Genomic DNA, 14468 nt, shown 5'->3' on the forward strand with positions numbered 1-14468 from the left:
TGAGGGTTTATAGCTTCACCCAAGAAATACCAGGAGAGCTGCCTGTATCATTATGACCATTCTTAATTTTTTAATATTTTTTTTGTAGAATATTGATATTTTTTTTGTAAATACATATAAACAATGTGTCAACCACAGCATAACAGCATTGATCTTCTAAGCACCCATAAATACAAGTTGATTTAAGGATGCTTTACTAGAATGAATCCTGACAAACCATGTTGGGTGCCTGTTTCCCAGGGATATTAAAGGACAAACTACTGGATCCATTGATTCTCAATGAGGGCGCAGTAGTAGTAGAAGTATCCTCACCCATTGAATTGAGTATGAAATATAAAGAAAAACTTATAAACTTATATATCGATCCAACACCTTAACAGCTCTTCTGATATGACTATTATAGCTCGTCTCCCTCACACACTATGGCATCTGATAACTGGCTGTGGCAGGTGTAGGAAGATCATATTTTTATATCTATTCAATGGTAGGCCACTGGTTAATATTGGGTCAATTGATGTTATTTTTTGATAAATAAAATAAAATATAATTTTAGGACCTTCATTTTGTTACAGATTGTGGATAACAGCGTAATGTTGCTCAAAACTTTTAGCAGCAGAAGGATAAGAATTTTGATTTGTAAGATATATAGCCCAACAATAGATGAATTACTACATACCAATACAAAAATTGATCAATAAGGATGAGGAATCAGGAATTTATTTATTTTAAACTTTTACAAATACAACAAGCCTATAAAACAAGAACACTAAATCTACACAATTTCTCTTTTATTAAAAGTTACAGACATATACATATATTACAGTTAAAAAACAAATTACTCTAATAACAAGCAATAGCATCGTAACAAGAGATATAAATAAATTAATAAAAAAAAAGAAAGATTTTAACAGATTCATAAAATAAAGAAACTATCCAAATCTAACAAAAAATAACTAATTACAATAATATTACATACAAATAAAATATTTATAATAGTTAAATGAAGATTAACAGCGTCCAGGCCACTCGAACAATTTACACAACTGCTATACATAAAATTCAACCTTAAAAAGGTTAAAATTAGTCCAATTGAAACTAATCAGTCTTAATTAATCGTCTCAGTCTTTGTTCACACAATAGTATTAACAAAATTTACAAATAAATGTCATAACAGTTAGTATCTTGCTTTGGCTGATTCTTCTTTGGCGACTTGAAGCATTCTCAGTACGAGGAGTGAGAGGACTTTGTCGAGAGGGTCCATGAAGCCCCTCTGGAGCCACTTAGGTATCGTTGTACGAGCGTGGGTGAAACCCAACTTCTGCAAGATGTAATCCACTCCATATGGTTCAATACTTTTACCACGCCATGACAGCAATCTTTCATAAAACAATAGATGAATAGAAAATTAATTTAAAAGACATAATAATTATTTTATTACTTTTTCTTTCGCGCCTTTAGGTCATAAAACCCAAAGGCAGAAGAATCATACTGGAAGATTATAAATATAATCTGATCTTTACAATACATCAAAACTTTGGAGAATAATAAATAGCTGTACTATTTTGACGTCTGCCTGGACCATATTCCTTCATGAAAGAAAAATTAATGTAATATTATAAGTTCAAAATGTAAACATAATAACTATTAGGATTATTTAAAACTAAACATCATAAATAATTGATTAATTAACCTCTAAACCTCAGAATGGTGTAAACTGAGGATTTAAAGCATTTGTATCATCCTTTTATAAGATAATGGTGGATAAATTGGCTACATATGCATAAAGACTGCATCTACCTTATTTATGACTTCTAACTGAAATTGGTGGCAGCTAATGATGGTAGAAGGTTAGAGGGAGATTTCAGGCCAAAAGAGGTCGCAATTTAAACAAGAGTACATTCAGCTTCACAATGTACATAAGCATGATGAAATGGAGATTTCATCTGTTTTGTAGGTATATTATTAACGTAATTATATAATAAAATTAGTAATTAAATCTGTTGTTAACCAGTTATTAGGTTTCAAAATAAATAGTTCATGACAAAGGAATACATTTTACAAAAACAAACTTTTTTATTTCTTGCTACAGCACTATTGGGTGCGAAGTTGTGAGAACAATATTCCGGGAACTGACTTGATATAAAACACAATTTTTTTTTCAAAATGTAATTAATAATAAAACTATTCAATATTTTTTCCAGTAGAAACAATGTTTTATGAAATGTTATAAGAGAATTCAACAAATGATTATTTCATTGTTACCTTTTATTTTATCCTACCACTTATTAACTTTAATTGTATAATATACTGTGATTTTCATCTTTGTTGTATCTCTCTGAAGATGGCCTACAATATGGCCAGTAATGTGGATATTTAAACAGATAGTTTTCTTCGATGCTATTTTTGTTTCAATTTTATTAACCATCACTCTCACCATATTCACCTTAGTTAATTAATCACTACAATGTATGAATATTTTTTTTTTAACTTAAGAGAACAGTATATAATCTTATAATACATTGCAAAGAGAAAATGCAGTACTAAATAGTTAAGCAAAAGTGATATTAAATAAATCATAGTAAAAAAAATTAATCAAAACAAAGATCCTACTGCAGAAAGGAAAAGAAAATTTTGAATAAATTCAATTAAAAGTCTCCTCTATGCCTGTTATCATCACATAACAGACTTAAAATCTTACTAGTAATTTCATATGGTATAAAAATAAAAGTAGATAAATACATACCTGACAGTCGGTTCCAAATGCCAAGTTTTGCAAATAAAACTTCTCCAATCCATGTTAAACACATCTGTAGGATCAAAGGCCTTGTTTGAATCATCTGCAGAAGTTTCCTGGCTACCCTCACTACCACGAACTGTTTCAGGACTCTGAGCTCGCCCGGATCCAAAGGTCGATCCCATCTAATAGGTATATAATAAAATAGTTATTAAGAAGAAATATAAATAGGGCAATAAGAACTGTAATACTGTTTAGAATTGTAAGTTGAAAAAGTGGTCATATTTTATCACTTAATTAAATAAAATAAAACTTTTTAAGGAGATTTGACAGCCTTCAAACAGTTTTTTCATAAGAACATAAAAATAAGTTTATATTTTCCATAAAAAATTTATTAAGAGGGTCACTTAAAAATAAATGAGAATTTTGAGGAGGTGGTCCAGCAAGTGAGTGGTAAATGGTTTGGTTTTGTAACAAGTAGGGGAGAAATAATAAAGTTGTTTTAGAAGAAAGTGTCCACATTAGTTGTGTAATGCATAATAATTAAGTTTTTGGTGGACGAGATGGTTTATAATTTAGTGAAAGTAATAAAAGAGGTATAAAAAAGAGTAGAAAATCGATTCAACGATCGCAGGCTGTTTATCAACTTACTGAAGGGGACCGCCATCAACGAGATAATTTTTTATTAAAAACAAATATTAGAAGAGTCCAAGGGTTCCTTCCGCTCCTCAAAATCCAAATAAACACACATATTTGGCATTTACATCTGGTGCAGTGTGTGTATCACATAACTTTCATTTCCTAACCTAATTACATCTCCAACTTAGTATATATAGGTGGGCTTGTGTTAAAGTTATTGCTATTTTTGTGATATTCGAAAAAAAAAAAATTTGAAGACCAGAGAAGACGAAAATTTAAATTTTTCTATTGCTATAAAAGTTTTTATTTAAGGATTTCTCGAGGTGGAAATAATGAATATAAATTTTGTTTCTGCCAACAACAGCGGAGCTGTAATGCATTCGAGAAAGATCTGGCAAGTGGTCTCAGTTTTTCCTGTTCGAGTAGGATGTTTATTCTTTTTTTATCCTTTAGTTATTCATATAATTATCTTGTATATTGTATTTATCCATTGTTTACTAGTGCCTCCCAGTGACAGAGGAGAGAGAAATATAGAAATGCAGAGAAGAAAAAGGAAGCATGGAGTAAGTCCACATCATCACATATATTTCACAACATACATTATCTTCAATAGGCATACCTACAGTTTTTCTAGACCTATGATCAAAATTGATTGACTCTATCTAATAATAAATGTCTTGTTTCGGCTACCCCCCTACACCTTACCTGTAATTATCCAATAGATTTTTCTTTCTGTTAATAATGTTATATGTTCATAACAATTTATTCTTCATTGCAAGTAATTTATTAACAGTCCACTACAAATCCAACCAGCCAATCGAAAGTGAAGACCTGGCCTTAGGTTGAAGGCGCACTTCATACTGCTGGTACTGGTAATTGTAATTAAAGTAGGATCCCGCACATAATTGATAGATTTCAGGTAATTAAGTTGTTACATTAACTTTATGACTAAAACATCGTCTGAACCACTATGGTTATGTTTCATATCAATTATCAAACTAATGTATAGTTATGGTCAAAAACATGGCCAAATTTTAGGTAATCACAAGTTGGAGTAATAACAGAGCAATAACCTGTTAAATCAATATATAGCATGCTTGCTCTCTTCACTAACAAAGAATAGAATAAGCGAAAACTGGTTTGATCCATAGAATATTAACAATTCTTTAGACAGCTAGTATTTTTAGTAATTATATAGGGTATAAAATATAATACAACTAATCCTCACCATTCTATCTTTCTCCCTGAGATATGAAGTTATAAGATCATGTAAAAAGAAGAAAGCTTCAGCATCCACAGTAACAAATATGTGGTCTTCGAATTCGGTAACAAAACTACATTCAACAACAGGCTTCTCTTCTGAAAACCAAAATAAACAATCACTTTCTTAGATAAAAAGAAATAAAATAAAAAATAAGACAATCCCCCTCAAAATTGGTTCTTTTGAATGTTTAATAAAAATATTACCTGATATACTAGGAGTGGAAGGCGATTGAAGGTGTTCAGTCTTAAGATGAGTCTGTAGTGATGGTAGACCGAATATTACTTCACTTGTATGTTTGTTATCAGGAGATTTAGGTGGCCTCGCTCGGCCTGAGGTATTCTCATTAACTGAATCTCTTTCGACACAAGGGAAGCGATCCACAGCTACAAATAATACAAATAATAATTAGTTTCTGGTTTGCAATGAAATAGTTACACATGATTATTAATCATACTTTAATAAATAATATTATTTATTATCATATCATATAAATATAAGACGATGAATAATTATATTTTAAATTTCATACACCATTAAAATTAAAAAAAAAAAAAAAGAAAAAGGAGAAATAAGTATTCAAGTCAATATACAATAAAGAAAAGTAAATAATACTATCAGGTCATTTCTACACAACCCTTAATTTAACAGCAATAATAATGGTAATATTTATTATTTATTATAAGATGAGTCCCTATTTATGTGTGTGTATGTATATTGTAATATCCTCTTTTTTAATCAATAGTTATTAAATATATATAGTAATATTCAAGAATTATTAAAAGTAATAAAAAGTAGTAAAAGTAAATAACAAGGAAATTTAAAAGTTTTTTACTTATACTCATATCTAAAAGATAGCTTTAAAGATGAAAAAGAGAAATGAAAAGATTAAATATTAAACAGATATGAGAATTTTTACTTTATTATATATAATAGATTAGGCTGGGAAGGTAAAGCTAGAAAGTAGATTAGGTTGGAAAGGTAAAGCTAGAAAATAAGAGAATGGAGAAAAGTTAGAGCTATGTAACAACCAATCCTGAGGAGAAAAAAATGTCTCCTCCTTAACACGTATATAAAAAGTATATATATATATATATATATATAAAAGATAACCAAGGAAGCATAGTAACACATGTTTTAGAAAATGAAACGTAATATACAAGCAATATAATTTAGAAAAGGAAATATGAAAATATAATATACAGGTCAAGTTTGAATGTAATGGCCTAAATTTCAGGCCTTCATCAGGGTGATTGTGTATAGAAGTTCCAAAAACAATTCAAAAGAAATATTAATTGAGGAGTTTTTTACTAAAAGCCATTAAATCCACTTTAGGAAAATTATTAAAAACTTATTGTAGTATCTCAAGTAGTTAAGTTAAATTTTTATAGAATATTAGGGGGTACCCCCTGTCCACCCAATGGTGGACCAACCTCCGTTTTACAAATCATACGACTGTTCATTCAATTGTACTACTCGTCGCTCAAATTTTATAACTGTAATTTCCATGTATTCTGTGGTTCACATTGTATTGTATTTTTATTATATTATAAACCACAATAAAATATTATATGGTGACTACTAAAAAATTTTTTATGTAATAGAAAGATGTTCATTTGCAATATCTATTTTACATAGGAAAATTTAAATTTGTCAACAAATCTTTACTTATTTCTCAATTGTGGAAATATTAATATTTTCTTGTATCGCAAATATTTTGTGACTTCATAACTAAAAATAGTTATTTTAACTAAACAATTAGATACTATTATTGAATAAATGGCTGATTTTATTGAAGTAAATTCTAAACCCAATAAAAATCATTGAGGTTTAGAAGAGTAATTCTAGTACTAGGTGACTTACCATCGATGGCAGAACAGGAGAATGCATAATGGAACCATTCATGAAGAGTTCTGAACTGTGGAGGGAACAGTACATTGCGAGATACTTTGCAGACCGTGGCCATGCTGTCGTGTTGAGCTGCTGGTGCCTGGCCGCTCATACCCATACTAAATGTAAGTGTTTGTACTATATGCGAGTCTATCTGTCCACCTAATTTTATAAATTAAAAAAGAAAAAGATTAGTACTAATAATAATAAAATTTATTTCCGAAGGAATTTACTAACTCATATGGATGGTCTCATAAAGTCCGATTACTAAACTTTTTAGAAAGTTTTTTTATTCTTGATGAATTGAAATATAGTATAAATAATAATTAAAAGATTACTTTAATCTTCTTTCAAGACATCTTCAGATAAAAGGCAGGCTTGAGGAAAACGCCTGATACCACGCTAACCCAGACCCAGCCAACACAACAGAGAAACAGCAAAGCAGTGATGGACCGGGGACGCCCCCCACCTCCTCAGACACGACAGTTCGACTTACAAACAGACACACTGATGTATTCGGACACTGCCCATAATGCCACTCCCCCATGAGTAGATAACATTATGACTAGTATACAAGGACTGACAGAAACAACAAACAAACTTATCAACCTATTCATTCAGGTTGTTTCAAAATGAGCAGCTTGATGATTCTCAATTTCAATACAGACGGTATTACAATATAGACTTGTACCCAAGATTTCAGAAATTTACGCTCTGATAGCACAGACCCAACCCGCCATAGTGATCCTCACAGACACCAGGACCTCCTTCCAGCGCATAAGATTGCCAGGCAATGCTCTAGCAGGCGATCAACCAATAGATAAAGCAGGTGGGGTTCTAGTAGCCATAAGCCATAATATCAGGTGGAAGAATTTTCCTCCACCAGTGGTGGTGCGAGACCCTCGCATACATCATATTACAATACAGGTGCTTCTAAATAACCCCACAACCATCTCCGGGCTATACAGAAGACCTTTGGCCTCTGTAGAAGAATTTTCCCACCTCATAAATGAGTGTGGCAAATGTACAAACCACTGGGTCGTGGGTGATCTAAACGCGCGGCACACCGTTTGTAACAATAACATATGCACAGAAGCTGAAAAAATTATTATGAAATCACTCTATACAGTAGTTCACCCAAACAACTACACCTTCTGACACAGAGCGAACCCGTCACGTCGGTCAACTGTTGATCTTCTGCTCACGAGGCAGTCTCATCGATTCATCGACTGCATTGCACTGGACTTCATTACTTCGGACCATAGACCTGTGCTTTACCTGATTGACGGTAAAGTATCGGCTCCAGGCCGCTGATGCTGCCATACCTGCTCTGCATCCCCCACCGGATTACATTCTTCAACTATACCCCTGCGCAATAAGTGGTATAAAACCAGAGATCAGGAGGTAAAGTTGGTGGTAAACTCTTTTACCAGCCAGATCTGAAACCTCCTGAAACAAAGGTCCTACAGCACTATCAGAATTTATATTGAGGAGACACACCAAATTTTTGACAGCCTTCAGTACTGTATGAACACACTCTTTAGGACACTAACACTGACAGGACTGCCACAAAGGTGGCAGACACACACAAACAGACTCAGACTCGACTGAGTACAATAACACAAAACTCAAATAGTCGTAAAACTATTTATTATGAACCAACGTTTCTTCCCATGTTGCAGAGCTTCATTAAGGCTAAAAAAGATACAAACACTTAAATGGAGTAGAAATAAATGAACAATATAAATTAAGAATTAAAAAAATATATATATTGTACAGTGAAACTTCAAATTAAATAAGAATAACAATAATTTTAGGTTTCACTTTACAATATATACTTTTTTTTTTTTTTAATTTTTAATTTACATTGTTTATTTATTTTTACCCCATTTAAGTGTTTATAACTTTTTGAGCTCATGATGAAGTTTTATAACTATTTGAGTTTTCCTTTGACCGCACTCAGACCATCTTTTTTATATTATTACACATATCTAACTTCTGTTTGCACAAGTCAAATGCTAACTCATTTCTGGAAACTTAGCTCAATCATTAAGTCTATATTTAAACTTAAAATAATTTTTAAATTGATATAAAACACTCATACTTATATATTTTTTTAACCCACAGTGTGACAGGCAGGTCATAAGACCCAGTAGTATTATTTGTCTACTTTTTATATAATATCATCCATTCAAATATTATGAATTTATTTATGTAAAAATGGAGTATCATACTTAAAAAATAAATTAGTTCAGAACACCAAAATGTAAGACAAATAAATATTACAATTGGTCCCACAGACCCATCTGTTATGCTGTTATGCATTAAATTATAGACACTAACTTTTTTTAAGATTTAGACAAGTTCTTTTAAATCTTTGAATTTTGAAAGGAATTTTAGTTATTTGCCTGAAATAAATATTCTAGCAAATACTGAATAAAATATTTAAATTAAATGATTGATTACTGTAATAAAAATATGTAAAGGAACACTAACTGTCAGAATTAGGCACTCTCTGAGCCTCAGTGGCGAAGGAGATACTCGGTTCTTTGAGGGAAAAGAGAGCCCAGGATTTAGACTTGAAATTGATGCCATGGAAACAAGCCAGAGAAATGTTGACTCCATGGAGGTCTAAGGTACCACCAAGAACTGCGCTGTTATCGACAGTGCGAGAGAGGTTCAGGCCCATTGCCACACCAAGAGCCCTCTGCCAGTGCCTATGATGCCTTGCCTCCTGTGCCCAATCTAAAAAACATATTTATATGTATAATAATTAACAATAAACAATTATCTGATTAAATGACATAAATAATAAGCTGTGATAATAAATCAATCCCACTACAGCTCCAGAATGACCTAAAGAGTGTAAAACATGATACTAATAGAGGTACATGATTCTCCAACTTACAGTATTTCAGTGAGAAAGAAAAGAATTAATTTATATAAACCCAAGATATAAAAATATCCAAACACTATTATTAGGTAGTCATTATATGGTTCAATGGACCCAGAAAGCACCAGCTAAACTAAGTTCTACACAATTCCATGACAAACTGGGATTCAGATTTAGTTCCCTCAGCATTAGAAGTCAGTTTTTTATTCTTAAACTGTCTCAGTTCCCAGTAAATGATGATATACATTTAATATTAAAATATAAATTGTGAAAATGTATATTGAAAGAATAACCAGATTCATTTTAACATTCCCCAAATTAAATTTAGTCCCTCGAAAATCAATGGTAACATTTAAATACACAGGGGGTCCTCATACTTACATCGAAACATGTTTGAAAAAAAATTTGAATTGAACAATTTAGATTTAATTTTTAACCCTTGTGGATAATTCAGAAATTTAATACATCGAGGAATGGTAGAATTTGGCACTCCTGAATAAAAAATAACTTTTATATACTATTGAACAATATTATATGCAATAAACATATTTACTTTCTGCATTAGAAGTTTTTTTCCTAGGCTGCCGTTTTCTAAATGAATTTTCAGGTCCTGCACGGCCCATAAAAACTCTTTTGCTTGATTTGAATTGTTGTGTAAAGAATTCTTCTAGTTTATAATACATTTTGAGAAGGTCGACAGTGGTAGATCTTGATATCATTATCTGAAGCTGGTCCCAGCTCAGATCTCCATGCATGAAAATCATTGCAGGTCTGAAAAAGTATAAAACAAATAAATAAAAATTATTGTCATTACAAAAGAGGAAAACAATTTTTTTTCCATCCTTTGATATGGTGTATAACCAATATGCAACTAATTATTCATTTACTAGTAGATTTAAGGTGAAGGGCAGGTTGTGAATTAAGTTAAGATAGACTGATAATACTTCACCACTATTTTATTATTGTTTTACAACTTTAGGGCCTGACAAGCCATTCCACCCTCAGGTACAATCAACAAGGGTTTGTAATTATTCAACTGAAATACATGACAACTAAAATAAAATGAAAATAAAGACATTTTTAGGAATTTTTAATGATATTAGACTATGCACATAATTCCATTTTAATGTATGATTCTATCTTACGATTATCATCAGCCATCCTTTCATTAAATAAATATTATTTACAATTAATAATAATAATAATAAAGTGCACCGCTACAACCCATGAAGGGTCAAGGGTTCAGTACTCTGTCAGGAAGTACTGTACTCTTTGACTCTATCTTGTTATTTCCATCTGCCATGCTTTCACTCGTAAATATTATTGACAATTAACAAAAAAAGTTAAAATTTAATGAATAAAACACAATCCTGAATTGGATTGATGTTGCTATCAAAAATAATAAGTGAATTAATTTTGCTTATCATAACCCTTAATCGGTTTATTTCGTGATTTGCTCTATGAAACGAAACTTGTAATCCATCAGATGAAAATTCAGGCTAGGAAAATTAATTTAATTGGTTTACCTATATAAGTGGAATGTACTATAATCAAACTATAAACAACAGGGTGCAGAGGAAGGTTAGGTTTATTAGTATTTTATATCATCAAGGATAACTATTCTAAATTAAAAATGATCCAATATTATCATCAATAAAAAGCTTCTTTTTTTTTTAGTTGTTCCATTTAAACGGAAGATTTGAAACAAACTACAATCATATGGCTAATCCTAACACTAGCACCTCATGCAACCGAGAAAACAAAAGGTACACACTCGCTAATGAGCCTTGGCCATAGGTGGTCTTATTTTTTTCTTCACCTCTACTCTGCTAAAAAATTATGAGTGAGAAAGGACACCGTCAAAGAGCCCTCTGGAAGCCGAGGAGAGAGTAGACGAAGGGAAATGGAAGGCACCAACAGGAAGCATTAAAGCATGTAGTAAGTCCACATCTTTCCACATAATTGACCTCATTATTAAATGTCAGTCAAAATTAGTTAATTATCTCTAGCAATAAATATTCATTTCGGCCACCCTTCATCCATGTAATAACAATAGGTTTAGTGTTTAACCACTCTCCCTTGTTCAACCAACCTCTATAAATAAATTTTCTTTCTGTTACCTTATGCCTTATTTCATTCAATTAATTTCATACAGTCCGCTACATATTCAACCAGGAATTCAAAAGTGAAGGAGAGCCTGGCATTGAGTTGAAGGCGTATTTCATACAATTGGAAAAAAGGAGTAAGGTGGCATTGAGGTAAGGTGCTGTGCTGCTAACTCAAAGGACCTGGGTTCGAATCCAGCTGTAGCAGATAATCATTTATTCAATTATTGTAGCCATGCGTTAACTCTGAGAGTTCTGGAGCCCTCCTGGTGTCCACCTAGCCTCATAAAGTGGGCACCCTTAATTGAGGGAAAATTTTGGTGGTTGACTGTGATCTTGAAAAAAAATCACCTTGTATAACCGTTATTCTGAAAACAATAATTTTTTACAAAGTACTAAATCCTTGACCCTTCATGGGTTGTAGTGGTTCACATTATTATTAATTGTAAATAATATTCATTTAATGAAAGCATGGCTGATGATAATTGTAAGATACAATTAAAATGGAATGGAGTGAAGAGATAGTATAATGTCGCTAAAATGGAAATTAAGGAAGCCAAACCTTAATTTCCATTTTTATTTTTTTTTGTCATGTATTTCAGTAGAATAATTATGCATTCTTGCAAATTGTACCAAAAGATGGCTTGTTAGCCAAAAGTAAAACAATAATTAATGTAGTGAAAACAATAAATAGTAAAATACTAATTAATGTTAACTTAATACACAACTAATTATGTTTTTGCAACTATTTTATTCGATTAGTTTAAAAAAAAAAAAGTTACCGTCGTGTAGGGGAGAAAGCATCTTTATTATGCGTGTTCCATTCATCCTTAAGAAGCACCTCCAGACTGCTAACACGGCACATAAGTACAGCAGTTCCCATATAGTCTAGCCTGCACTCCAGAGCGGACAGCTTCAGCCCCACATTGTGTTCTGGTTCTGTTCCAGGATCTTCACGAATGGTGACTGCAAAACAGAATTATAAATTAGAACTTTAACAAATCTTAAATCTTACCACAATAATAAAATAGATTTGTATCATCAAGAAAGATTATTATAGCAATAAATTCATTTAAACTTACTAAAAGTATCTATGTTACTGAGATCAATCGTGCCACCAACAATACCACCCTTGGCATCCAAACTAGCCCCAGCGAGCCCTAAGCCTATGTACATGTTTTTGTGGCCAGTGCTGCCAATTGCTAATCGCCCTTCAGCCCTGAAATCTTTAGTAAACCACCTACAAAAGAAGATTAATAAAAAAAAAATTAATAAAATTAATAGATAAAACTGAACAAGATTGCTTAAATTTTTTTATGATAAGAACTGGAAATTAAACAATGCCATTTTTATGATATGAAAGATATGATTATTTTTGAGTACGAGGGGCAAAATTATTTTTTGTTTCAGTATCTGAAAGACTTTAGGTAGAATATGGCTCAAAAGTTCAGACATAAATAAGAAATTAAAATTATGAAATTTATTAAATAAATTATTACAAATTTAGTAAAGTAATTGGAAAATTTAAAATTATTTTAAATTGAATTAACAAGGAAAAACTAGCCAAAACTCATAAAAAAAAAAAATAGTGCAAACCTGTGTGAAACAATAACCTCCATTGAAGGGACACTGTGCCTAGCTTTGGCATGGTCCCTATAATGGAAGAATTTTTTTAATGTTATATTGTTTTATTCATCTAATTTTATCTTAAGATTTGACATTATTTTTATTTACTATATATTATTATTATCAAAACAGTTGATGATGAAAAAAAATTAAAAATCAGAAAGACGACATAGACTGGTCTAAATGAATTGAACAATAGCTGGGTATCACTTACTTATAGTCTAGTAAAATTGCAAATTATTCAAGAAATAACTGTAAACTAATCTATTTCAATGGATTCTCTATTAATAAACAACCACTTTGGAAAGGAGCAATGTAAGAGGGAAAATAAGGGAAAGCAGGTTATGAGTTAAATTTGCTTCAACTTACATTACATTGCCCATAACATTTCCCATATTCATGTGGACATTCAAGCGTTTGAAATTAACAGCGAAAAGGACAAGAGTCTCCCATCCAGAGTTAGAGATTTTTTCACCTGTTCCCGGGCTCGATTCAGAGCTGGAAGTTCTTTCTAAAAGGAATAGAAAAACCAAAAAAATTAAATAAATTCATTGTTGTCTTTCTCTTCTCTGCTGGTCCATAACTTCTACACATTACACCAACAATGATAAAAACATAAAACTTTAAAAATAAAGACATTGTGCTCTCTTTGAATATTGTAAATTATAACAGAGAAAATCCACCACATCATCAAATATAAATAAAAACATTTAAAATTATAATTAGAGCTTCATGACTTCATTAACCATCAAGTTTAATTCCTTAACTAATGGACTAGTTCATTAAATAAATGAAAATATAACACTAACAAATGCTTAACATAAAGTTTGAAAGTACAATGGTCATAAATTAACAGTAAAAAATATCAAAATTGTAAGGGCTATAAAAAAATTTGTGAGTTCTATATTAGTTGTGTGAGAATTAAAACAACATAAAAATACAGTGGAACCTCCATTAGCAGGTGTCCAATCAATATCGTGCATCCAAACTAACATTTTAATAATAATGAAGAAAGACGAGCGATTCCCATAAGATAAAAGTATTCTATAAACAAATACATTTTGAAATCTATTAAAGAAACAAAGTTTACCCAATTTGGGGGGGGGGGTAGTGCTGCTCGCGTCCGTATCATTGATACACGTGCCCCCTGGATAGCGCTAAATGAGCAGTAGCTGTCGCCACAACAGCCCACAGAATATGACAACTACGGCATTTAACCGTAATGCAAACGGCCTTTCTAAAGGCCATTAAAACTCCAAGCTCAAAATTATTTTTTGGAACGCTGGAGGTCTAACACATGATTAACTTACAGAATTGAAG

General features: G+C 31.6%; 1 protein-coding gene across 2 annotated transcripts in view; it reads right to left on the reverse strand.

The window, feature by feature from the left end:
- Positions 1-771: 771 nt before the first annotated feature.
- Positions 772-14468, reverse strand: part of tweek (transmembrane protein KIAA1109 homolog tweek) — a 94590-nt gene continuing 80893 nt past the window's right edge. For both annotated transcript variants that reach the window (XM_067050070.1, XM_024359413.2), the window contains exons 81-90: positions 13518-13659; positions 12605-12762; positions 12305-12488; positions 9971-10188; positions 9021-9269; positions 6498-6686; positions 4841-5020; positions 4602-4732; positions 2744-2919; positions 772-1376 (exon numbers count right to left, since the gene is read on the reverse strand). In XM_067050070.1, coding sequence (XP_066906171.1) covers positions 1175-1376; positions 2744-2919; positions 4602-4732; positions 4841-5020; positions 6498-6686; positions 9021-9269; positions 9971-10188; positions 12305-12488; positions 12605-12762; positions 13518-13659 — 1829 coding nt within the window. In that variant the 3' untranslated portion in view covers positions 772-1174. The remainder of the gene's footprint in view (positions 1377-2743; positions 2920-4601; positions 4733-4840; positions 5021-6497; positions 6687-9020; positions 9270-9970; positions 10189-12304; positions 12489-12604; positions 12763-13517; positions 13660-14468) is intronic.

Source organism: Halyomorpha halys, unplaced genomic scaffold, assembly GCF_000696795.3.
Source record: "Halyomorpha halys isolate HHAL.00 unplaced genomic scaffold, Hhal_1.1 Scaffold100.1, whole genome shotgun sequence".
NCBI classification, from domain to species: Eukaryota; Metazoa; Arthropoda; class Insecta; order Hemiptera; family Pentatomidae; genus Halyomorpha; species Halyomorpha halys.